The sequence below is a fragment of the Geotrypetes seraphini genome, chromosome 12 (assembly GCF_902459505.1).
Source record: "Geotrypetes seraphini chromosome 12, aGeoSer1.1, whole genome shotgun sequence".
NCBI lineage: Eukaryota > Metazoa > Chordata > Amphibia > Gymnophiona > Dermophiidae > Geotrypetes > Geotrypetes seraphini.
Window position 1 is genome coordinate 59714468 of NC_047095.1, and position 26935 is coordinate 59741402.

A 26935-nucleotide genomic window follows, 5' to 3' on the forward strand; every position below is an offset into this window, starting at 1 on the left:
GGCAGCGGCTCCTTGCGTGTCCCGTGCCTCATCTGGAAGCCTTCCCTCTGACATTGCAACGTCAGAGAGAAGGCTTTCAGTTCAGGCGCAGGACGCACGTATGAGCCACTGCCCATGGCTTTGTGCATTGAATCAGTGAAGAAGAGGGAACTGACTCGATGATAACGCCGCATTAATCGCACCACGGACCGGTGGTTGAAGAAACACTGATCTACATCTTAGCATAAGCGATACAGTGGACGACTTTGTAGACCTATGAAGCGTAGCTATGACAACCGCCGAATAGCCTTTATATTCTAAAACTGTGTGCTCATGAGCTAAGCTGTAAGGGCAAAAATGACCCAAATCCTTCATGGCAACTGGGCCTGGGTGAGAAAGTCAGGAAAGATGCTCAGGTGCCGACCTCATTTCACCACAGCCGCATCAGATCCATGCATCACGACCTTCAAGGCCAATTGGGCGCCACCAGAAATGGCACGGCCGGGGAGAGTTGCAAACTTCCGAAGCACCCGGCCGATCAGCGGTCAAAGCAGAAAAAAACGGTTCATAGTTCATTTGCGCGCGAGACACCAGCATGCCGACAATCGAGCGCAGACAATTCGGCGCAAGACCCAGCGTGCCTCGGGAAAACTTACTTTTAAAGAGCTCTGAAGCGGGGTGTGAGTGGGGAACCCCCGCACTTTACTTCATACTGTCCACGCTGCCATTGGGGGGTTTGGGGGAGTTGAAACCCTCCATTAATAGAGAAAACAGAACTTTTTCTGATTTTGGGGGGAAAGTTCAGTTTTCTCTATAATGTGGGGAGTTGCACCCCCCACAACACCCCCAACGGCAGCGTGAACAGTATGAAGAAAGTGGGGGGTTCCCCCCACACCCCCCAGCAGAGCTCTTTAAAAGTAAGTTTTCCTGCGGCGTGTCCTCCCTTCCATGCCGGTCCAACGCCACCAGCCTCGGCAGTGCTGTTCGTAGCTTCCCCTCCTGCCCTCCATCCGCCTTGGTCCACCCGGGCAGAAACAGGAAGTTGCGCGTCATTGGAGACAGACCACGCAGGCAAAAAGCAGGAGGAGGAGCCATGCACAGCACTCCCGAATTGCCGAGGCCGGCAGATTCCCCGGCCCGGCAGCAACATCGGACCGGCGCCGGAGGGAAAGGGCACGACGGGCTGTGAAGAGAGTGAGATGAAGGGAGAGAGGTTGGACCTGGGGTAATGTGGAGAAAGAGAGAAAAAGATACTTCAATGGAGAACCACTGGGAAGAGAAAGGGAGAAATGGTGGACCGGGGGGATGGAGGGCAGGCAGACAGGGGGAGAGATGGGATGGGGGGGCAGTTGGAAGAGAAAGGGAGAGAAGTTGAATCTGAAGATGGAAGGGGATGGAGAAATGTTAGGCCTGGGGGTGGAAGGGAGAGAGATATGCAGCATCTCTTTTTTTTTTTTACTTCCATCTCATTGTTCAGCATCAAGGGGGAAGGGAAGAAGAACAACAGAAAAGAGATGGAGCAAAATGTTGAGCCAAGAGGAGAGATAGAAGGAAATAGGAGGCTGGGAAAGGAGTGAGATGGGAAATGGGAGAGCTACAGAATAAGAGAAGATGGAAAATTGATAGGTAGCTGAAAATTTAAAAAGGAGAAGGATGAGAAAGGGCAAGATTTGAGTGGACAGAGGCAGAAAAAGAAAAAAAGGAGAAAAGTTGAGAAAGGGAAAAATCAATATGTTGGAGACAGAGACTGGAGCAAGAGAAAAGAGGAGAAAAAAAAAAATGGACAGCAGACACTGGAAAGAGAATTAGAAGATAGACAAAATCAGAAAGAGAAACTGGGACCAAAATCAAAACAACCAGACAACAAAAGGTAGAAAAAATAATTTTATTTTCTATTTTGTGATTACAATATGTCAGATTTGAAATATGTAATCCTGCCAGAGCTGGTGTTAGACAGCAAGGCGTGAACTAGGACCTAAAAGAGAGGAAAAGTCTTTTTATTATTTTGTAGCCGGCGTGAGTTGAAGAGGTTGCATCCCTATACTTCTACTACGACTAATCCCCTCCTTTGCTGGTGCACAACGTGGGTTTTGGCACCGGCGATTGATCCAATGCTCACAGAAGTCCTGTGAGCATCGGAGCTGCCACTGGCGCTGGGACCCACACTGTGTATCAGCAAAGGAGGGGGCAAGTATCTTAATTAAAAATCCGGCCCACAACTTATCCTGCGTTTTAGATTCTGCCCCTTATGTGATTTGAGTTTGACACCCCTGCTCTAGAGCAGTGGTTCCCAACCCTGTCCTGGAGGACCACCAGCCAGTCGGGTTTTCGGGATAAGCCCTAATGAATATGCATGGGGCAGATCTGCATGCCTGTCACTTCCATTATAATGCAAATTTCTCTCATCCATATTCATTAGGGCTATCCCGAAAACCCGACTGGCTTATGGTCCTCCAGGACAGGGTTGGTAACCACTGTTCTAGAGCACTGAGTCTCTCACTTCCAGGCCGGAACTGCAACTGAAAAAGTGTGGTGCCATCTATTTTGCGCCATGGCCATGAGGTCAAGGCAGGGTTGCCCCCAGCACCTCACAAGCGCCCAAAACACCTACTGCGCTAGGGTCCACTCACCCGAACTCCAGACAGACGGCTGAGGAAGTCTGCTTGAATGTTGGCCACTCCGGCCACAGGCAGTGCCATCAGCATTAGGAGATTACATTCCCCCAAAAGGAAAAGAAGTCAAGCCTCCTGAGCCAAGGGAGAGTTCTTGTTCCTCCCTGACGATTAACAGAGGCCACTGCCATCATTGATCGACCACTTCTTTGGTGACAGAGTCCAACAGTCCCTGAAAAGGACGACGACCGAAGTGAGCCCCTCCCAGCCACGAAGGCTGGCATCTGCGGTTACTACCATCCATGAGGTAATGTTTAACGGAACGACTCTGGCAGAGTGATTGAGGACAAACCTAGGTCGAATTAAAATAATAAAATGGGGAGAGCAGAATCTACACAACTACAGTCATGCTTGCAGAAGAAAAGACTGCTAGAGGGCGCTAAACTAGCCTGTGAAGTAAACTAGAGGCTGAGTGAAAAACCTGAAATGGATTTCTTCTGCAGCTAAGGGAGTAAGAGGAAATAACCCTATGGTCTAGAAACAGGGCTGTCCGGTCTTTCGAGATCTACTGGCAGGCAGGTTTTCTGGATATCTGCAATGAACATGCATGAGAGAGATTTGCATACCAAGAAGGCAATGCAGGAAAATCTCTCTCATGCATATTCATTGCGGATATCCAGAAAACCTGGCCTGCCAGTAGATCTTGAGGACCGGACTTGGGCAGCCCTGGTCTAGAATGTCTCACCTGTCGCACTGGAATAAAAGTTATTTTAAGAAACATCAAGAAGTTTTTTTTGAAGAGTGACCACTTCATTCCACTTTAAACCCAGAGATGCTGAATCTTCAAAATGTTCCCTTTAACTTAACAATCACAATTTAAATACTAACACTCATGCAATTCTGTGCAGTTTTGAAAAAAAATCTGTGGGTTAAACAAAGACACACCAAAGGCCTTTAAACATCAGGTAAAAAAAATTATCCCCTTATTCAGCTTATCAACTTTCACCACCTTATAGTGGTCCTCCTCACGGAACCCAAGCAGATTACAAGAAAATAATTTGACCTTTAAAGAAAATATTCTGCATGTGTCATACCAGGCAAATTCTACTATATCCATCTCTCTTTATAATGAATGTATTGGTTCACAGTTTCTTGGGAACAAATAGAAAGAAATTCCATTCAATAAATGACCTGTACCTGAAGCTGAAGAGTGTGCCGAAGAAGGTTTCCTCTAAAGCATGGATCCACTTTCTCTCTCATCTGCATCACGAGCTACAGAAAAATCAAAATATAGTGTATTAGCCTCTGCCCCCAAAGGCTAGTTCTTCTTTATTTCAGCAGCTTATAAAATGAAGGAGGTCTGTATGATGATCAGATGACCTACTACTACTACTACTACCGTACCATTCATTATTTCTCGAGTGCTACCAGACATATGCACTGCTGTATAGGGCCATGAAGGATATTGCCATACGGGTACATTGCTATAGGATAAAGGGGAAAAAAAATGTTTGGGAGTAGTTGGTGGATGAGCATTCAGGTGACCTTTTTCATGGCGTGAAATGACAGGAAGTCAAGGTTGTTGAAATGCAAGGGGGTATAGTATATGAATTAGAGAATAACATGGTGGATGTTACCCGCAGCTAGCCGCGAGTAGCTGCGGATAACCCGCCAAAACAGTGGAGGGGGGAAAGGTGCTCACCACAGGTTCAGGGACAAGGCCATCCACCGCCCCGTGGAGCAGTGAATGGCCCTGTCCTCGCAATTAAGGAAGGGAACACGTGCGGTCACCGATCGAGCGTGGCCCCCTCCCTCCTTCCTACCTACCCACCCAAATCTATCAATCTGTCTCCCTCCCTCCCCCTTACCTTTGCGGCATGTTTTAAGGTTTCAGACTTGTTGAAAGCCACCAGAGCATACGTGCGTGTGTGGGCAGAAGCTTCTCCTCTGATGCAACTTTCGGTTGCGTCAGAGGAGAAGCTTCCGCCCACACATGAACGCTCCGGTAGCTTTTAACAAGTCTGAAACCTTAAAATGCACTGAGAAGGTAAGGGGAGGGAGAAGCACGAACCACACAAGGGGTGCCAAAGGGCGGTGAGGTGGCGAGAGGGAAGGGTGGATAATGCAGGGACGGGGCAGTGAAGGGGACGGTGGTCCGGTGACGGGGCAGTGACGGGGACAGATTTTTTCCCGTGTCATTCTCTAATATGAATGTATTTTATTGAAATTATAGTGATATAGAAACTAGTATGGATTTAATCAAATGTAGAAGTAAACAATTTTACTCAGACATCTCTACCCAAACAAAACACTCCATAAGGAAAGGAGAAACAGGTTACAGCAATGCAATGAACGGTTCCATTAAGATTATGTTCTGATTTTAAATCTTTTTTAAAAACTGCTGAAAACTCATCTATTTGTTAACTCATTTTACAAATAAGGAGATGTTGGTAGACTAAATCTTGAAAACATGAAGGCTTGATGCTTTCATTTTAAACTGTTTAGAGATGTAGAATTTGTACATTTTATGTATGTCATTCTTAAATTATGTATGTGAAATTTTTTTAATAAATGTCTAAACGTTATATAAAATTAGCTTATAATTAGAGCGAATAATGGAAGTCTTGATCATTTTATGGCCCTTTCACTAAGCTGTGTTAGGTCCTTATGTATGCCTACATAGCAAAAATGGCTCAATGCAAGATGTGCAAAAGGATTCTGTATTAATTTTGCCATCTATATGTGCTAAGCGAGCACTAATTTATTTTTTTTTTTTTAGGAAATGTGGCTAGTGGGGAAGAATGGATATGGATGCACTTATCAGCTAATGTGCTGACTGGTCAGCGTATCTATAACTGCTCCTATGGTAATTTTTTTTAATGGCTGCACACTACAACTAACATTAGCAGGTGGCCATAAATGAAACAAATATTTTAAAAAAGCCCTTTTTAACAGCTGCGCTAGAAATGGGCTTCGCGCACCAGAAAGGCCCATGTAAGGACATGTTAAGGCCATTTTTTAGCACAGTTTAGTAAAAGGGCCCTTTTGTTTCAATATGGAAAAATTATGTTCTTACCTGTTAATTTTCTTTCCTTTAGACCAGTGTTTCTCAACCTTTTCAAGCCAAGTACCCCCTAAGCCTAACAAATACCAACCGAGTACCTCTGGCCAAACTCCGCCCAAACTTCTCCTGATTCCACCCCCATAATAATAATACTAATTGCAATGCAATTTCTTCCATCGATTTTTCATATACACACAATATAATCTTAATACATAATGGTAACCACAAAATTAAAAAAAACAAAGCACACTAAGCAGAAAAAAAATCTTAATTGTAAAAATCTATACCTGTTTTGTCCCCCATTATATGGGGCAGCTTGTGTTATCTGTGACTAACAGATTATATGTCTGTACATTTATTAAGCTGTGTATAATGAGCCAGGTCTCTGTATTTCTGCAATCCTCTGTGATTAGCCTTTATGAACACCTGTGTTCTGTTCTCAGTCTTTTGGTACTTTGTTATTACTGCCTGTCTCAGGGTCCGCTGGGAGAAGCAGAATTCCCCCTCCCTCTGACTGCTCTTAAGGTAATTTGAGAGAGATGGTAGCTGTACATCAAAGTGAAGTTGCTTATCTGTAACATGGGTTCTCTGTAGACAGCAGGGGAATGTGGTGTAGTCCTCGAGAGCCGTATTCCAGTCGGGTTTTCAGGATTTCCGCAATGAATATGCATTGAAAGCAGTGCATGCACATAGATCTCATGCATATTCATTGGGGGAATCCTGAAAACCCGACTGGAATACGGCTCTCGAGGACCGGAGTTCCCTACCCCTGTCCTAGACTGATCCTATGCGTTGGTGCTCTCCCCTAGCTAAAGTAAGCTTTAACTTACTGAGCATATGCAGGATCTCCCGCCTCTCATAGGTCCTCCCCTGTGAAGCCAGTTTTGTTCCTAGCTGAAGAACTATCTAAGCAGTTAAAAAAAAAAAAGGGGGAAGGAGGAAGGGAAAGTGTGGCTGCATTCCCCTCCTGTCTACAGAGAACCCATGTTAGAGGTAAGCAACTTCGCTTTCTCCGAAGACATGGAGAGATGCAGGCACACTTTTTGGCGAGTCCCTAGCTAGAAAGTAAAAATGGGTGGAGGACAGAAATTATGGAGCAAAAAGGTTCCTGAGGACAGATTGACCAAAACGAATGTCCTGAGTTGTACTCTAGTCTAAGCAGTAATGCTCTGAAAAGTGTAACTAGAAGACCAGGTTGCAGCCTTGCTGATATCCTTATGGGTACTGAGCAAAAATTTGCTATTAAATAGTTATTGCACTTAATTGATATGCTCCTATGTTTCCTGGACTGGGCAGATTTGCTTTTTTTTGTAGCAGAAGACAATGCAGCTCTCCCTCCAGATTCGCGATTTCTTTTTGCAGGCTGCCCGAACCTCCCCGGATCTTACCTGGTGGTCTAGTGGCGACGCGGGGTATGATCGATTGTCCTATGCTCCTGCCCCGTGCAGAGCCATCATCAAAATGGCTGTCGTGAGTTCCTGTTGTAGTCTCGAGACTACAACGGGAACTCACGGCAGCCATTTTGATGACGGCTTTGCATGGGGCAACAGGATAGGAAGATCGCTTTTGCCCCACGTCACCACTAGACCACCAGGTAAGATCGGGGGACTTAGGAGGGAGGTGGAAGTGGGTCAGAGCCAGCCCCAAATCTTATTAGTGATTTTTCCTATTCACAGGCCAGCTCTGCACCTAACCCCAGCGAATATGGAGGGAGAGCTGTACAGCAAGAAATCCTAAGGAAAGAGCACATCTAGAGGCGAGTTTCCCTGTAGTGGCCAGATTATAAGCAATGAAGAGTTGGTTAGACTGACGTAATGGTTCTGTTGCTTTAAGATAGAAAAGTAGTGCTCTTCTGCAATTCAGGATATGGAGTAGTTGCTCTGCAGGAGAGCTATGTGGATGCAGGGAAAAAAGATGATAGAATTATGCTCTGGTTAAGGTGGAACCAGAAATTACCTTGGGTAGAAACTTAGGGTGGGTCTGTAGTTGCACATGCTTTTGGAAGAATTGTGTGTAAAGATCGTAGGTTACCAATGCCTGAATTTCACAAATTCTTCATGCTGAAATGATGGCTATAAGAAAAACTATCTTCCATGAAAGAAAGGAGAGAGAGGCTTCACCTAGAGGTTCAAAAGGCTCTTTCATAAGCTGGTCCAAGACGATGTTGAGATCACATGAAGGAGGTTTCAAAGTGGAGGACAGAGGCCCTTAAGGAAGCGTACTACTAGGGTTGCTTAGAACTTGGTTTGCTGTCTATTGGGGTGTGATAGCTAGATATTGCTGAAAGATGAAAATGTATTGAGTTTGTTTTCAGACCTGAATTTGAGAGGTAGAGGAAATAAGATAGTATATACTGGAGTGGATACAAAATGGGATCTTCCTGTTGAGAAGCCGCCCAATGGGAAAAACGTGTCCATTTCAACTGATAAGAATTTATAGTTGAAGGTCATCTAGCAGCAAGGAGAACCAGCACCACTGACTGAGAAACAGGAATTGTTTTTAGTGATTGCCATTCAATTTCCAAGTTGTCAGACCCCAGTTTGGGGTGCAGAATTTGGCCATCTTGTTGCGTCAGGAGGGCTAGATGGGATCCCAGAGGGATTGGTGATGCATCGAGACGATCCAGAAGCAGAGTGTACCAGATCCTGTCAGGGACAACATGGAGCTATTAGGATGAGCTGTGCTGAATCTCACATAACCTTTTGAAGAACTCTGTAAATGAGAGGGCTCAGTGGAAAAGCATATAGCAGTGGACCTGTCTGGGAAATGGAAAATGCATCCTGTGCAATAGCCCAATATGTCGGTAGAAGGGAACAGAACTGACTGCATTTTGCATTGCTTGGGGTGGTAAAGAACCCCAAAATTGAAACAGCCTTTGAAGAACAGCAGGATCTAGGTACCACTCGTGAGGCATGAGTTGGCAGCTGAGTGAATCTGCGAGTACATTTGTTTGTCCTGGAATGTAGACTGCCTGCAGGTCCGCATGAAGGGAGAAAGATCCAGAGATGGCAAGCTCGATTTGTCTGTTTTTGTGGCAGACCAGTGACTGAAAAGTTTTCAAGGCTGGGACTCGACTACTATAACTGCAAAAGACCAAGTGTGCAGCCTAGGAATAGAACTTGACGGCAACCTGTCGCTTTCTGACTATATCTCTCAGATGTTATCTTCCTGATTTTACTACCTAAAGCAACTCTGAAAAATAAAGAACTACTTTTCAGAGTTCGACTTCACCCAACTACTCTATGCCTTAGTACTCTCCCGCATGGATTACTGCAATGCGCTATTCAACAGTCTCATGGTAAAAAACATACATCATCTCCAGTGTGTTTAAAATGCAGCGATCAGGCTTCTAAAAAACCTCTGTGCCCACGACCCTGTCTCCCAGGCTCTAGCATCGGCTCACTGGCTGCCCGTAACCAAATGTTGTGTCTTCAAGGGCCTGATGAGCATTCAAATCCTTGCATGACAGCACCAGGCTACGTGATGGCTAAGCTTCCTCTGTATGTGCTGAACTGGTCCCTCCGCTTCCAGGATGAAATATGCCTCAAAATACTCTTTGGTCATGCCCTGCAACTGCAAACTGCCAAACAATGTTCCTACTCCCACTTCATACCGAGCCACTGGAATCAACAGCCCCCGCAGATCAGATCCCTTGAAGGACTCCAACTTTAGAAAATCAATAAAAACATACCTCTTCACCTAACTCTTCTCCCCCCCCCTTGACCGATGGATTACAAAGAAATTTATATTAGTACCAGAACCCAGTATGTGTCATGTAAGGAAATCTGTATTGTAAAATCTTGTGCTGTAACTATGGCAAATCCAACCTGTAAACTGTATGCCATCTAGGATAAAACTTGTACTGGAAAACTTGCACTATAAGGGTAACTAGGGTAAATTGTAACCAGTAAACTGTATACTATGTACCGTATTTTCGCGGATATAACGCGCACCTGTGTAAAACGCGCACAGGGGTATAGCGCGCAGAAATCACGATGATATGTACCAAAACTTTTCTATACCGCGCTCAGGCATATAACGCGCATGATGCCCGACGCTCCTTTCGCCCGCCCTGACTTTCCGTGCGCTGTCCCGACTCTCCGTTCACCCCCCCTGACTTCCGTGCACTGCCCTGACTTTCCGTGCGCTGTCCTGACTCTCCGTTCACCCCCCCTGACTTTCCGTGCACTGTCCCCCCTTGAAGTCCTGTCCCCCCTTGAAGGTCTGTCCCCATCCTGAAAGCCTGATGCCCCCCCCCTGACGTTCGATACATCCCCCCCCCCGGCAGGACCACTCGCACCCTCACCCCGAAGGACCGCCGACTCCCCAACAATATCGGGCCAGGAGGGAGCCCAAACCCTCCTGGCCACGGCGACCCCCTAACCCCACCCCGCACTACATTACGGGCAGGAGGGATCCCAGGCCCTCCTGCCCTCGACGCAAACCCCCTCCCCCCAACGACCGCCCCCCCCCCAAGAACCTCCGCCCGTCCCCCAGCCGACCCGCGACCCCCCTGGCCGACCCCCACGACACCCCCACCCGCCTTCCCCGTACCTTTGTGTAGTTGGGCCAGAAGGGAGCCCAAACCCTCCTGGCCACGGCGACCCCCTAACCCCACCCCGCACTACATTACGGGCAGGAGGGATCCCAGGCCCTCCTGCCCTCGACGCAACCCCCCCCCCCCCCCCCACCGCCCGCCCCCCCCCAAGAACCTCCGCCCGTCCCCCAGCCGACCCGCGACCCCCCTGGCCGACCCCCACGACCCCCCCCACCCCCCTTCCCCGTACCTTTGGAAGTTGGCCGGACAGACGGGAGCCAAACCCGCCTGTCCGGCAGGCAGCCAACGAAGGAATGAGGCCGGATTGGCCCATCCGTCCTAAAGCTCCGCCTACTGGTGGGGCCTAAGGCGCGTGGGCCAATCAGAATAGGCCCTGGAGCCTTAGGTCCCACCTGGGGGCGCGGCCTGAGGCACATGGGCCAAACCCGACCATGTGTCTCAGGCCGCGCCCCCAGGTGGGACCTAAGGCTCCAGGGCCTATTCTGATTGGCCCACGCGCCTTAGGCCCCACCAGTAGGCGGAGCTTTAGGACGGATGGGCCAATCCGGCCTCATTCCTTCGTTGGCTGCCTGCCGGACAGGCGGGTTTGGCTCCCGTCTGTCCGGCCAACTTCCAAAGGTACGGGGAAGGGGGGTGGGGGGGTCGTGGGGGTCGGCCAGGGGGGGGCGCGGGTCGGCTGGGGGGGCGGTCGGAGGTTCTTGGGGGGGGGGCGGTCGTTGGAGGGAGGGGGGTTTGCGTCGAGGGCAGGAGGGCCTGGGATCCCTCCTGCCCGTAATGTAATGCGGGGTGGGGGTAGGGGGTCGCCGTGGCCAGGAGGGTTTGGGCTCCCTCCTGGCCCGATATTGTCGGGAAGTCGGCGGTCCTTCGGGGGGGGGGGGGGATGTATCGGACGTCGGGGAGTCGGCCGGGCAAGCGGGCTTGGGCTCCCTCTTGCTCCGATCGTGGATGCGGGTGCGGGTGGGAGCGCGTGCGAGCGGTCGTTCGGGGTGGGGGTGCGAGCGGTCCTGCTGGGGGGGTGAATCGGGCATCGGGCGGGGTGGGAACTATGTTTAAAAACTTTTCTATACCGCGCTCAGGCATATAACGCGCGAGGGGTATGCGCGGTAGGTAAAATCGCGTATAACGCGCGCGTTATATCCGCGAAAATACGGTATATTAGTATTAGACCCCTAGTATGTGTCTAGTTAGGATAAAAACTGTTATTGAGAAAGACATGGGGGAAGCCACTGCTTGACCTGTATTGATAGCATGGAATGTTGCTACTCCTTGGGTTTTAGCCAGTTACTAGTGACCTGGACTGGCCACCGTGAGAACGGGCTACTAGACTTGATGGACCATTGGTCTGACTCAGTAAGCTATTCTTATGTTCTTGTATCGTAAACTTGTACTGAAATTATGGAAAATCTAGTGTAAATCATAACATGTTAACTGTATACTATATATGTTTAAGCTGTAACTAATTCTGAGCTCTTTGGGAAAAACAGGATAGAAAACTAATTAAATAAATAAACTGCATGAAGCTCCAAGTGATTGATATGTTGTCCTTGCTCCTTGTGATTCCAACGACCTTGGGTCTTGAGGGATCCTAGATATGCCTTTCAGTCGGTACTGGAAGCATGTGTTGTGATTGTAATTTGTGGTCGAAGAGGTTGAAAAAGGCAACCTGCCTGAAGCAAAGGAAACTTGATCCACCATAGAAGAGAAGTCTTGATGCACGTCGGTAAGGGAATCTGCCAGGAGAGTGGCTGAGTGCACTGATTCCATTCCAACTTGATATGATATTGCAGAGGTCTCATTCTGAGTCTGGCATGGGGTATGAGGGATAAAGATGCTTCAATATGACAAGTTTCAAGTTTTATTTAAAATTTGATGGATCGCTTAATCAGTCTTCTAAGTGATGACATGACTAAAAATTTACAACAATCAAGGGGTACCATATGTCAGTGTTCTTCAACCACCGGTCCATGGACCAGTGCCGGTCCACAGAAATTTCCTGCCGATCCACAGGGCCAGCATGTGCATCAGGCTCAAAACAGTGTTCTTCAACCGCCGGTCCACGGTGCAATCGATGCGGCGTTACCTTCGAGCCAGCTCCCTCTTCCTAACTGATTCAGTGCACAAAGCCACAGGCAGTGGCTCCTACGGGCATCCTGCGCCTGAACCGGAAGCCTTCTCTCTAACGTTGCAACGTCAGAGGGAAGGCTTCCAGATGAGGCACGGGACGTACAAGGTGCACTTAGTACTATTATAGGAGTGGGGTCTGGGGTGGAGATTGGGTAGAGATGGGTGGGGTCTGGCCCACGACTTAGCCCAGTGTTCTTCAACCTCAGGTCCACAGACCGATGCCGGTCCACAGAATAATTATTTTATTTCTGCCGGTCCATAGGTGTAAAAAGGTTGAAAAACATTGCCATATGTCAAATGTACAAAAGACGAACAGGACTGACTGTACCAAAGGGAAAGGAGGGTAAGAAATACAATATTGGATAGGAAAGAAGACAAGTAGGGGAAGGACAACAGGATGGGTAAATAGGAATCAAAAGAAAACGGAGAGGGAAGCAAGCTGGAAATGAAGTGAAGGAAATTAGAAAGAAGAGGAAAAGAGAAAAGAAGGGAAGAGTAACTCTGCAGGAAAGGAAAAGTCGAATGTAATGGAGAGAGCCTGTCTTAACCCTTTTAGGACCATAAGGATCGTAGGCCAATTTTTGTGGTTTTGACGACATTTTTATGGTAAAAAGGGCTTGCAGATGCCAAAAAATTGATTTTTTTTGTGAAATATCATTTTAAAAAAAAAAAATCAAACTTCTGGCTTATGGACAGTGTGGCAAGTGAATCTTCTCGTCAATCTGGCAACGACGCTAATGAATGAATGTCGGAACCAGTTTGTTTACATAAAGGCAGTATCCTATGGAATCCGTACATATCAAATTTAGAACTGTAGACTATCCCAATCAAAATTTATAGGATTTTAAAGTTATGGGACAAATATGTCCCTTGGTCCTGAAAGGGTTAAAGAGCTAGAGATCAAAGGCATCTCTGAAAAGAAAACATTTTAAATTACAGTACTCCTCCCGGAATTCACGGAGGTTCAGTTCCATGAACCCCTGTGAATTTCAAAAAACACGCAAATGTGTTTTTTCACCCGTCAAAAGGCAGGGGAGGCAGGAGAGGGCAGCTGGAACGCCAGCGGGTAAAGAAAATCACTCACGGTCTGCTCCGACTGCCTCTTCCTGTAGTAAAATTGGGCTACACCAATCAGGAGCTGCTTTGACTCATTTGCAGTCTGCTCTGACCGCCTCTTCCTGTAGTAAAATTGGGCTACACCAATCAGGAGCTGCTTTGACACGCAGCTCCTGATTGGTGCAGCCCACCTTTACTACAGGAAGAGGCGGTCAGAGCAGACCGCAAATGAGTGAGACCGCGAACCGCAAATTCGCGGGGGAACACTGTACTCTTAAATCTATCCAAAGAGCGTTCTTCTCTTAAGAGGGTAGAAAGTGGAGGCAATATCCTTATGAAATGATATTTAATACCCTTTTGTCTGTTGTAATGGCCTGCCAAGTAGGAAGAAAGTGACTGAGCCGGCCCGCTGACTGGGAGGTTGTCAAAAACAAGTTATTTTTGAGAATACACGTCTGGGTGATGGGAGCTTGTTTTCGATCCCTCTGTCATTACTTTTGAGTGAAGGAAGCAGATTGAGATAGTTGAATATTAGGCCTGCTGTTTGGAATATTGTTGAAAAAATTGATGATATGATTTGCAAAAATTGGAGTAAGAAGGTGGCTTGTGATATTCTTGAGTTTGGTCTGGAAGATGAGCTGAGAGTTCATGCAAGGCTGTGTTATCTTCCTTTATTTGGGATACTGTATCTTTAACCTTAGCCCCAAATAAATTGTCACCTAGGCAGGGAGTATCTGTCAAATGGTCATGCAAATTGGAATCGGCCCAGAGATATGAGGCTTTAAGCCAAGCTGTGCAACATGCTCCAATGGCTACTGCTGCTGTCCTGGAAATCATGTCATAAGCATCATAGTTAATTTTGATAAGATGGTAAGTGATTTATGAACAGCAGTAAAAATATTTGCGGTATCCTCTGGAGGAGCTCCTTCAAGCTGTTGTAGAACTGAATGTTGGTAATGAAGGATCTGAAGCTGATATGCAAGGATTTGGGTTAAATCATAGCGCCCAGATGAAGAAATTGGATCACGCAGCCAGTTAGCAGCGGGGCAGGAGTTTGGAAAGCTTGCTCCTGCCTGCTGCACCTCCACCAGGGATCGACAGAGGTATGATAGGGCAGGGAGGAGGAGGGGGGTCGAGCCTGGCAGCGGCGGCCTTAAAAATTCTGGGAGGGGCCAATGACCCGAATATAAACCGGGACCCTCATTTTTGGGCCAATTTTTTGGCCCCAAAATACTAGTTTATATTTAAGTATATACGGTAAGTAGGAAACTTAGCAGTAAATTTGCAAGCCTGAGATCATAATCCACATACCCTAGTTAAGAGCAAGGTTCATTACTCTTTCGATATTTACAAACCTAACCCATTTGGAAACACTGATTTCCTTCCCTCTGAGGAAAGACCAGAGATTTATACCTTTATCAGTCTGACCATTGAGCTCATCGTCTAATCACTAGTCTGAAAACACTCCTTTATATACTTTTTATAGAGCCGTCTTTCAAATCTTTGAAAACGCCCAGTCCACTGAATGGATTTACAACTGAGATAAGCAGCTTTGGAGCTATTTATAGATTTAATTGACACTTTTTGCACTTTGGAATCAATATTTAAAGTCAATTTGAGGTACATTAACTATGAGAGTGACAAGAAAAGCCATATTACATTCTACATAGTGTTTGCAAAAAAAAGAAAGGAAAAAAAAAAGATCCTGCCTTGAACTATATCACACGAACAGGGTTGTTTGTTTTGTCACGTAGAGTATGCAAACTAAGGACCTTAGTTTGCGTACTCTACTTGACGAAAAACCAACCCTGTAGAGAGACTTTCTATATTCAATAAAATTTCTACTGTTTGATTTGGACATCTCACTTGTCTTTTCTGTTCGTGCGAAAACAACAACAAAAAAAACAACCCTCCAACACTGCAGGTACACAGAATAAGGTTTTGTGGTTTGATAAGATTAAAGAAGAACTTTTTGGTCTCAGTGCTAAGCAAAATGTGGCATAAAACAGCACCATCATCCTGCTAACACCAATTCTACCATAAAGCATGGTGGTGGCTGGTTATGTTGCTGGAATGCTTCGCAGCAGCAAGGACAAAGATGCTTGCGACGATCAAGGGAAAGATGGAAGGTGACTGGAGAAAAGATTCACCTTTCAGCACAAAGCAAAAGCAACAATGAAGCACTTAAATAGAAGGCTGATGTCCAAGCAGTCCAAATCAAAGCACATATATGAAACCAATACAAATGCTTTTACTAATTGATACATGACTCTTACTGCTACCACAGAAGCTTCTACTAAGTCTTATGTCAAGGGGTGTGGAAGAATTACACAAGGCAGACTTTTTGATTTCTTATTACCTTATTTTCACCCATATACCGCGCACACGGGTATAGCGCGCGGGGAACAGAAATTTATGTAAAAAAATTTTACTATAGTGCGCACACGCGTATACCATGCATGCCGCCCCGACTCTCCTCTCGCCGCCCCGACTCTCCTTTCCGAAGGACCGCTCGCATCCCCACAGCCTCCCCCCTCCCCCTCCCGCATGGAGAAGCTGCCTACCGTTGTTTCCGGATGCCAGTGAGCCCAGCTGCTTACTCTGTCGGCGGTCCCGCCCTTTCTCTGACGTCAGACCTAGTGGTCCAGCGGTGGGCCGGGACAGAAGGGTTCCCTCCTGTCCTGGATGACTGAGAATTTTTTACCTCCCTCCCATCTCCCCGGTGTGCCTTTTGAATCCCTGGTGGTCCAGCAGTGAACCACAACAGGAGCGATCTTCCTTCGCTCCAGCCCCAAGAAGAGCCACTAGCTGAATGGTTGCCACAAGTTCTCGCAGAAAGCGGGAGACTGCGGGAACTCATGGCAGCAATTCAGCTAGTGGCTCTCCTCTGGGCAGGAGAGAAGGAAGATTGCTCCTGCCACAGTTCATTGCTAAATCACCAGGGATTCAAAAGGTATGCCAAGAAGATGGGAGGGAGGTAAAAAGTTCCCAGTCAACCAGGACAGGAGGGATCCCTCCTGTTCCGGCCCTCCGCTGGACCACTAAGTATTTAAAAGGTACACCAGAGAGGCAGGAGGGAGGCAAAAATTCTTAGGCAGGGCAGGGAGGGTGGGGGCTAGGTGCAGCGCAGGGAGGGAACATAAGAACATAAGAATTGCTGCTGCTGGGTCAGACCAGTGGTCCATCGTGCCCAGCAGTCCGCTCAATTGGTCTGGCACCCATCTTCTTCCCTCTGCTCCCCCCACAGTCTGGCATCTCTGTCTTCCCTTCCAGCGTCTTCTCCCCACTCTCTGTTCATCATTTTTTCCTTCATCTTCTCCCCACTCTGTCTTCCCCATTTCCCTTCAGCGTCTTCTGCCCACTCTGCCTTCCTCATATTTTCCCTTCAGCATCTTCTCCTCACTCTGCCTTCCCCATTTTTTCCCTTTAGCGTCTTCTCCCCACTCTGCCTTCCCCATTTTTTCCCTTCAGCGTGTTCTCCCCACTCTGCCTTCCCCATTTTTTCCCTTCAGCGTCTTCTCTCCACCACCACCCTTCCCTCTTGCCACCTCACCGCCCTAAAGCACCCCTCACGCGGCCCGGGAATGAATGAATCTATCTATCTATCTCCCTCCATCCCCTTACCATCGCGGCCGAGCCTGCCTGCAATCACGTGTGTGTGTGTGGGCGGAAGCTTCCCACACACAAGAGCCTGTCGGCTTTGAGCAAGTTACTTTACTAATGCCGCAATGCACCATAAAGGTAAGGGGGAGGGAGGGAGATTGATTCAGTAGGAAGGGAGCCACGCACGATCGGTGACCGTGTGCGTTCCCTCCCTTAACTGCGGGGACAAGGCCATCCACCGTTCCTTGGGGCGGTGGATGGCCTTGTTCCCGTGCCTGCAGTGAGTACTTTTTCTCCCTCCACCATTTCGGCAGGTTACCCGAGGCTAGCCGCAGGTAACAGCCACCGTGTCACTCTCTAGTCTCAAACTCATGGCCCGGGGGCCACATGCGGCCCGCCTGGTACTATTTTGAGGCCCTCGGTATGTTTATCATAATCACAAAAGTAAAATAAAACAGTTTCTTGATCATATGTCTCTTTAGCTATAAATGACAATATTATTATTAAGACTTAGCCAAAAGGAAAGATTTATAAACTATAAAGAGTTTTACCTCATGCAAAATTGTCATTTCTTTAATAAGACATTAACTATTTTTTCTGAAGCCCTCCAAGTACCAAGAAATCCAAAATGTGGCCCTGCAAAGGGTTTGAGTTGGAGACCATTGATTTAGGGTGTCAAAGATTAGGAACTTGCTCAGAGCTCTTAGGTCTGATGGAATGGAATCCCTCCATATTTTCCATGATCAGTAAAATCTCTTCCTTCTTTCCCTTAGTGGAACAGATTCAGCCATATTTGCATCTCAGGGGCTAGACCAGTGTTCTTCAATGTAAGGCCCAGGGGACAATGGTGGCCCCTAGAGAACTCTGGCACAGCTCCCCATTGTCATTTTCTTGTTGTTATTGTTGTGCTGTCTCTCTACCTAAGCTTGTGACAGAAAAGGGGAAGTGAAATGGGGGAAAAGCTGTTTGTTGGAAGGACAATGCATGAAGAGGAGAATGGATTTGGAAACACCCTTTGAGGATACCCCCCAATGAAACATTTGAAGGTGGACTAAAACGAGATTATGTACTTACCCTCATAAGCTCTTTTCCAGTAGATAGGTGAGACAATCTCTAGACAATAGGGTTATTTCCCTTTACCCGCATGGACTGCAGAAGAGATCCATTCCAGCTTTTTCACTCCGCCTCTAGTGTACTTCACAGGCTAGTTTAGCTCCTCCCAGCAGTCAGTACCCAAGCATAGAGAGGCACACTCATCTGTGAAGTACACTCACCTAAAACACTGTTCTGCTCAAAACAACTAAATAGTACCAGTAACCGCCAACATAGGCTTATGTACATTTTTTTCTAGCCCAAAGGGCTGACTTGTCTCCAAGAAAGATTGGAGAAGAATAAGTAGACTGAACTCTGAAAGCAGGCACAGCAAGAATAGGGTGGGGAGTCTAGAATGTCTCACCTATCTACTGGAAAGTGCTTACCAGGGTAAATACATAATCTCTTTTCCCAGTTCAATAGGTGAGACATTCTAGACCATAGGGACGTAGAAAAGCAGTCTCCCAAATAGTCAGGATGGGCTTGCTGCACCAGCCCTTAAGACCGAGGACCCGAAAGCCGAGTCCTATCTGGCAGTAACATCCACTCTGTAGAACTTGGAAAATGTGTGAAGAGACAACTACATTGCTGCCCTGCAAATCTCCTCAGGAGAAACAAACCTAGCTGCGGCCCACCAAGAAACCACAATCCTTGTAGAATGCGCCCTAAGAGAAACAGGGGACTGTTTCCCCACAAGAATGTAAATGGACGAAATGGTTCTACAGATCCACCTAGAGATTGTGGCCCTAGAAGCGGGAGCACCTCGCTTAAGAAAATGAGTCAACAGGTCAGAAAGGTGAAACTCATTAGTGACCTCCAGATAACAAAGAAGCACCCTGCGCATGTCTAATTTCCTCAGTAGACGATCCTGATGGTTGAGTTCAGAAACCCTACAGGCAGAAGTGATGGCAACCAGATAGTCCTGAGCGTTAAATCCAGGAAAGAAGCATCCTGAAGAGGCTCAAAGGGAGCTCTGGCAAGGCCTGACAGCACCACGTAAAGGTCCCAGCCTGGACTCGCAGAGACACTATCATGAGGCCTTTATCCAAACCAGCTTGGAGAAAGACAAGGACCTGGGACACCAGAGCCGAATAAGGGTCCATCTGTTCCTGGGCACATCTATGTTGAAAGGATTTCCGCCTTAGAGTAGGCTGACACCAAGGACGACTTCTTAGATCTGAGAAATGTATTGATCACAAGCCCCAAACTGTCTTTATGTTCTAAGGCTGCAAGCTCACGAGCCAAGCCTTAAGAGCAAAGTGACCCGGATCTTCCATGGCACTCGGATCCTGAGTAAGAAGGTCGGGGAGGTGCTCAGACGCATACTGCATTCTACCCGCATCAGATCAGTGTACCATGGTCTTCAAGGCTAATCGGATGCCACCAAAATGACGTGGCCTGGATGAGTTGCAATCCTCCAAAGGACCAGACTGATCATCGACCAGGGCAGAAAGACGTAAAGAAGAACATCCGGAGGCCACGGCTGCATGAGACCATCAAGCCCCTCGCTTCCGTGCTCAGATCTGCAGTTGAAGAAGCGCAGCGCTTCCTTGTTTTGTGATGTGGCCAAGAGGTCGACACGGGGCTGCCCTTAGGACCTTACAATCGCCTGAAACGTCTGAAGCAACAGGATCCACTCTCCGGGAACCAGAGGAAGTCCACTTGAATGATATCCACTCTAGCCACATGTGCCGCCATCAGCGCCAGGAGATGACACTCTGCCTAAAGGAAAAGAAGGCAGGCCTTCTGAGCCAAGGGAGAACTCTTGGTTCCTCCTTGCCAAGTGACACAGGTCACTGCCATCGATTGCCAGAAAAGACCTGAACAACCTGTCCCTCCAGAGACCTCTGCAATTCTTTCAGGGCCAGATGAATGGCCCAGAGCTCCAGCCGGTTGATGGACCATTTCCTCTGTGACAGAGTCCAACATCCCTGAAGGGGACGACAATCGCAGTGAGCCCTCCAGCCCTGAAGGCTTGCATCCGTAGTTACAATCCAGGAGGCAATGTGTAATGGAACGCCCTGGCAGAATGACTGTGGGCGAAGTCACCAGGTCATGCTTGTTCTGGCCTCCGAAGTCCACAGTTTCACCTATATGGCATCTCGGTGGGGCACCAATCGAGGGAGCAAGGCCTGCTGAAGGGGACGCATGTGCGCCCTTGCCCAAGGGACCACATCCGGCGTGGCCATCATGGAGCCCAGAACCTGCAGGTAGTCTCACGCTGAAGGCGCTGACTTCAACAGATCCAAAAACCGGGCACAAAGCTCCTGCTTGTGAGGCTTGGGCAGATAAACACAGCCTGCTGCCTTATCAAACAGAATCCCTAGGTATTCCAGCGACTGCGTGGGCATCAGACAGCTCTTTTTGGAGTTGATAATCCATCCCAAGTCTTCTCGTACCCGGAGCACCTTTTCCACCATGGAGCTCCCCTCTTCCAATGAGGGCACCCTGATCAACCAATCGTCCAGATACGGTGGCTTCAGAATGGCAAACATCTAGAGATGGAGATATGCTAAACAGGCATCCAGAACAGCACCCTACATTGAAAGATGGAGATGCGCTAAGTAGGCATTCAGAGCGCCATTCTACATTCAAAGATGGAGCTGAGTCAAAGTATGCAAATGGAGCCGCGCTCTACATCCAAAAATGGAACTGTATCCAGTAGGCAAATAGAGCTGCACTGTACAACAGAAGATAAAACTGTGCCCAGCAGGCAAATGGAGTTCTCTACCTCCAAAGGAGTTGTACCAAGCAGGTAGATGTAGCCGCACTCCACATGCAGAAGTAGAGTGCAGAAGTGCAGAGTGCAGAAGTAGAGTGCAGCCCTAGCTGCATGGTCAGCAAGGTTCCATTTCTGAATGTTCAGCATGGTTCCAGCTGCAGGTGGGCCACAGCTCTATTGCTGGATATAGAGCACATCTCTGGCTTCATGTGTGCCAAGGTTCCATCTCTGGATGTGCAGCAGTTGTGGCTGTATGTGTAGTGTGGCTCCAGCTGCATATGTGATAAGGCTCCATCTGTCGAGGTACAATACAACTCTGACTGCATGTGGACCACAGCTCCATCTTTGGATGTAGAGTGCCAAACCTGTATCCTGTAACACTGAAGTGGAACCTTGGCACACATGAAGCCAGAGATGTGCTCTATATCCAGCAATAGAGCTGTGGCCCACCTGCAGCTGGAACCATGCTGAACATTCAGAAATGGAACCTTGCTGACCATGCAGCTAGGGCTGCACTCTACTTCTAGCAAATAGCTGTGCTGAACCAGTAGAAGGTGCTCTGTCCTGCTTCCAGGAGGGAGCTGTCCTAAACATGCAGGAAGTGATATGCTCTCCATGCAGAAATGGAGGGATCCACAGAAGGAGCCGTGTCGGCAGAGATGGAGTTAAATTATAAATGGACCTGGGATGAACCATCAAAAGGTTCCCCACTCTATGTCCATACACGAGCCAGACTTCCAGAAATGGAGTGAACCTATAGTTGGAGTCACCCTGGAGAGGTAGGGGGATCCACATACTGTATGTACAGATGGAACTGGGTCCTAGCTAGAGTAATGCCGAACTGGAAGGAGGTGCTCTGCAGTACATCCTGAAATGGAGAGGAATTGGAGAAGTGGCTGCGCTAAAAAGGCAGGAGGTGCCATGCTCTCCATCGAAAAGAGGCGCCATTCAATAGATGGAGCTGAGCCGGATAGACTGTAAGTGCTACCTTCCATAGCCAGAGATATAGTTTCTTCAGAGATGTTCAGGCATGAAGCAAACCCTGGGAATGCACATGCAAAGAGCCAGCGGTCCCAAGAAGCCGGTATAGAACATGGTACTGGAGCAGAACATGCTCTGCGTTACACTACAGCTGAAGGAATGGCTCAATGCTAGAGAAAACAGACTGCAGCATCTGGCACAATACTGGAACAGGGTAGAATGCAGCAAAGGCCCTCCTGCAAACTCTAGAGCTTAAAAATGGCTGCGGCCCATCTATATACAAAGTTACTTAATAGCACCCCCCTGCTCCCCAGTATGCGAAGGCCTATGCCTCTGCTGTGGATAAGATCACAGGAGTGGACAATATCGGTGAACTCCCGAGGGTAGACCTGCCATGCAAGTCACAGTTACCAGGATCAAGGCCATATTTGAGGAATGTAGGACTGTGAAATCAAGACATGGAACAAGGAAATGCAGGAAGGGCAACATTTGTGATCCAAAAGTTTTCTGTTGCGTAGGTGTGCTATGAGCAGGCTCCATATCTACTAAGTCCTAATCTCCTAGCAGGTTGTACAAGCCAGAGGCAAACCCTGAAGTTGAAGAGTAAAGCACCTTGCAGACAAACCACAAAAGAGGAGAAGAATCTTGCTAAAAGAACACCAGAATGTCTACTAGAGATCAATGCCAGAACATGCTGCAGGCAAACAATAACGGAGAGAATGGCAGAGGTGCAATACAGAAGAGGCACATACCTCTTAGTGAACTGAAGTAATAAGATGCAATCAGAATAAGCAGTGCTGTATAAAAACTAGAAGCCAAAACTGTCTAGAAAAAATAAGAAGGTCTGGAACAACACAATAGGAGGCTGAAGAAAAGGAGGCAAGAGCCAATTTGTAGCCTCCCTTGTCAGTGTGCACCTTCTGATTTGCCTAGGAGGCTGTGTTGAACTGGAAGCAAAGAAATGAAAACAGTAAGACCATCTAGGCTAGCTGAGTCCCAGCCTTGCTCTGACAGAAACTACCCAGAGGCTGGGAACCTCTTAACAAGGACCAGGCTAGGACAGCCATAAAGAGCAGCGAAGACAACACAGACCCCATAGGTCAGCATCCCAATGGAGATCCTCAGGCCACAATACTGGTCCCATTGTTTGTGGAGATAGAGAATTACCAGTGTGCTTACCATCAAATATATGACAGCTCAGCTTGGTGCTCTCTATCTCCACCTGCTGGTAGATGGACACAACCCATTGCTACTGATGACAAGGAAAAAAGATTTCCCTACCAAGGACAATGCCTCCCTCTGAAGCACCAACTGAGCAAGTGCTGCAGAAAGGCAGAGGACAGAGGGTAAAAACACCATCCAGACTTCTCCAGGAAAATAGCAGGAAAGGTAATGGAAGCCGCAGCTTACCAGACCAACACCTCTGATTGTCAGCAAATCTCTTTCTGCAGTGCTCTCTGAAAAAGTGTTTTAGCTGTAAAAATCTGTTGGTCCTCTCTTCCTAAGATCACTGCCATCAACCTGTTGGTCCTCTGAAATAATTTTTATATGGAAATCTAACCACCACCACCACCACTTAGGTGGAAAGGAAGGGACTCAGATTCCTCTGAGTATCCCCAACTAGCTAAGGAGGCATTTGAGCTACGTTCCAGCTCAACTATAACCAGTATTACTGGAACAGAAGCAGTTGCACAAAGTTGGAGACAGTCATCCACCACTTGATAGAGATGGAGAAATACTGAACTGCTGCTACTTCAGAGTGTCCTTTACAGGGCAGAGCTCACAATTCTGTATTCTTTATCACCACTTGTTGGTTGATGGACACAACCCACAGGTTTTTGGACTGGTCTGATGCCAACGCTAAGGAATATTGAACTTCTACAAGGGTGTCGCTCAACCATTAATGTGTGTCTATTAGAAACACAACTTTAGGGAAAAATATACACATTGGAATTATTTAAAGTTATCTTTGCAACCAAATAGGGACATTGAATAAATTTCCTCTGTTCAATTTAGAGCTGCATGCTTTTAGTATTTTTTTGTTCTAAACACTGTGGGATGCACATTAAGGTTCTGGCTGGCTGAAGGTCAGTATAGGCTCTCTGTCTTCCCTGTTCTCTCCAGTACTTACATCAAGGGACTCTCTAAGTAAGCCTGAAAAAAAGATAATGTATCAGCAAATGAAGCCAAAACCCCTGAGAAGTGGTACAGAGATCTCAGCACTCAGCAACCACCAGTCCTTTACAATTTTCACTGCTTAATCAGACCACGGGGCTATGGAGACAAACAAAGAATTACAATGTGGATCTAGCAAAGCTATCTTGCTATAAACAGGACTTAATTTCATAGAAACAAAGAAAAATGAAGGCAGATAAAGACCATATGGTCCATCTAGTCTGTCTAACCAGGCAATCTATTATCCCCTCCTCTCCCTTAGAGATCCAATGTACTTCTCCTAAGCTTTCTTGAATTCAGATATACTTTTTGTCTCCACCACCTCCATCGGGAAGCTGTTCCAAGCATTCACCACCATTTGGGTCTTTATCTGCCATCATCTACTACATTACTATGTTACCCCTTCTATGAAAAATATTTAATGAGGCTACTTCTGAGTCTACCCTCTTTCACATTCATCCTATACCCCTTCATTCCAGAGTGTGCTTTCAATTGAAAGAAACTCGCCTCGTGCATTTATGCCAGTAAGCATTTAAACGTTTCTATCACATCTCCCCTCTCCTGCATTTCCTCCAAAATATATATATATTGAGATATTTAAGTCTGTCCCAAAACACTTTATGATGGAGGCCACGGACCATTTTAGCAGCCTTTCTCTCGACCATCCTGTTTATATCTTTTTGAAGGTGCGCTCTCCAGAATTGTACACAATATTTTAAATGGAGTCTCACCAGAGTCTTATACAGAGGCATCAATACCTCCTTTTTCTACTGGCCATTCTTCTCCCTATGCACTCAAGCATCCTTCTAGCTTTTGCCATCGCCTTTTCAACCTGTTTGGCCACCTTAAGATCATCACATATGATCACATCCAAGTTCTGCTCCTCTGTCTAGTGCAAAAGTTATTCACCCCTTAAACTGTACCATTCCCTCGGGGTTTTGCATGACCTTAGACTTCTTAGCATTAAATCTTAGTTGCCAAATTCCAGACCATTCTTCGTTAGGTCCTTTCTCACATTATCCACACCATCAGGGGCATCTATTCTATTGCAGATTTTGGTATCATCTGCAAAGAAGAAATCTTATCAGACAGCTCTTCAACAATATCACTTACAAAAATGTTATAAAGAACAGAATCAAGAACTGAACCTTGAGGTACACTACTGGTAACATCCCTTTCTTCGGAGTGATCTCCATTGACCCTCTGTTGCCTATCTCTCAACCAGTTCCTGAGCCAGTCTGTCACTTTGGGGCCCATACCGAGGACAGTCAAGCTTATTTATTAGATGCCTGTGGTGGTACACTGTCAAAGGCTTTTCTAAAATCTAAATATACCACATCTACTGCTCTCCTTCTATCCTACTGTCTTTTCATCCAGTCAAAGAAATTGATCAGATTTGTCTGTCAAGACCTGTCTCTAGTGAATCCATTGGATTCCAGGAACTTTACTATTCTCTGCTTTAAAAGTGTTTCCATTAATTTACTTAATACATAAGTCAGACTTACTGGCCTGTAGTTCCCTACCTCTTCCTTACTTCCACTTTTGTAGAGAGGGACCACACAAACCCTTCTCTAGTCCTCCAGCATTACTCCCAACTCTACAAAAGCATTAGAAAAGGTCATCCTGCAGGGACAATCGGATATTTGAAGAGACTGCCTATGTGAAACTTATACGTTGTAAATTAGACGATGTAAAGACAGGTATAAGTACCCAAAAGGTATCAAAAGTGACAAGATAACCACTGCAGAGACAAAGTAAAGACCCACACACACTCCTCCCATGTTTAATGACCCCACAAAGTTCAGAATAAAAACATAAATACCTGCCTCTGGAACATCAGCACCTGGAAAGCCTAGTAGAGCTACACACAGGTGACTTAAGTAGTCTGGGAAGTGGGCTAGTGAACCACAGAGAGGAGGACCCAGGCCCAAAAGCCATTCTAACCGCTGCATTCATGGTGAAAAATGCAAGTCCACCAAAATCTTATTGTACTGCCATATAGGTGCCACCAGCAGCCATAAGGGCTATTGAGTTTGTAGACAGATGGGTATAGTGTGTTTTGGGGGGCTCACCATAACCTATAAGGGAGTTCTGGTGAAATGTTTATGTGGCACCTTTTTTGTGACATTCACAGCAGTGCCCTGTAAGGTGCCCCACTGCTCTCTTGCCATGTCTAGGTGGCCAGTCCATCACAATGCTAGAACCAGACAGCCTGGAGTGCAGAAGCCTTGCTCACATTTAACCTGTATCTTCTTAACTTAGACGATTATTATGTAATATTTTGAAGTCATCGTGCATATTTGCTTTCTCCTCATAATGACATAACTAAACACTTCTATAGTTATGTACAGCAAAACTACATCTACAAAATTAAATAAAATAATCAATTATTTAAAAAAAAACTAAGACTTACACCTGATGAGATCCATCTCAGTTAGCTTTAGTACTAAAACACCAGCGTGGAAGTGGGCAATATTATATAGAGCAGATAGGAACTGGGCTGAGGTGTTTCCCTAGTAACTGAAGACACAGGAGAGTTCTCTCTTTTAGGCTCTTCCTATATATGTCTTATTAAATATGCATTAAAAATATGCAGTCATTATGAGATGTTATTTCACATACTATCAATTACTTTTACTAATATATACTCTGAGTAGGTTTGATGTTTTTCAGTGTAGTGAAATATAAAGTAACCTAATTAAAACATACTGAGCATTATTTTAAAAATTAAGAGCAAAACACACCAAGGATAAGACTCCCCATTTCATCTTACACAAAGGCTTTACAATAAGCTTTTTTATGAACTGCATTTCTTAAATGCCACCCTTTGAAATGTATATAGCTCCTTCTGTTCACAACATCACTGATAACCTAAATTATGTAGTAGAGCGGAATCCATAATACTACACGGAATAGATTGGAAGGGGTCACTAGGTCTTTAGACTTACCACTGCTAATAGAGAACAAAA

The 26935-nt window shown here is 46.6% G+C and overlaps 1 protein-coding gene across 1 annotated transcript in view; it reads right to left on the minus strand.

Annotated features, from left to right (window-relative positions):
* Positions 1-26935, minus strand: part of OSBPL9 (oxysterol binding protein like 9) — a 187061-nt gene that overhangs the window by 130205 nt on the left and 29921 nt on the right. Inside the window, 3 exon segments of the mRNA XM_033915815.1 lie at positions 3789-3814; positions 3817-3843; positions 3846-3863. Coding sequence (XP_033771706.1) covers positions 3789-3814; positions 3817-3843; positions 3846-3863 — 71 coding nt within the window.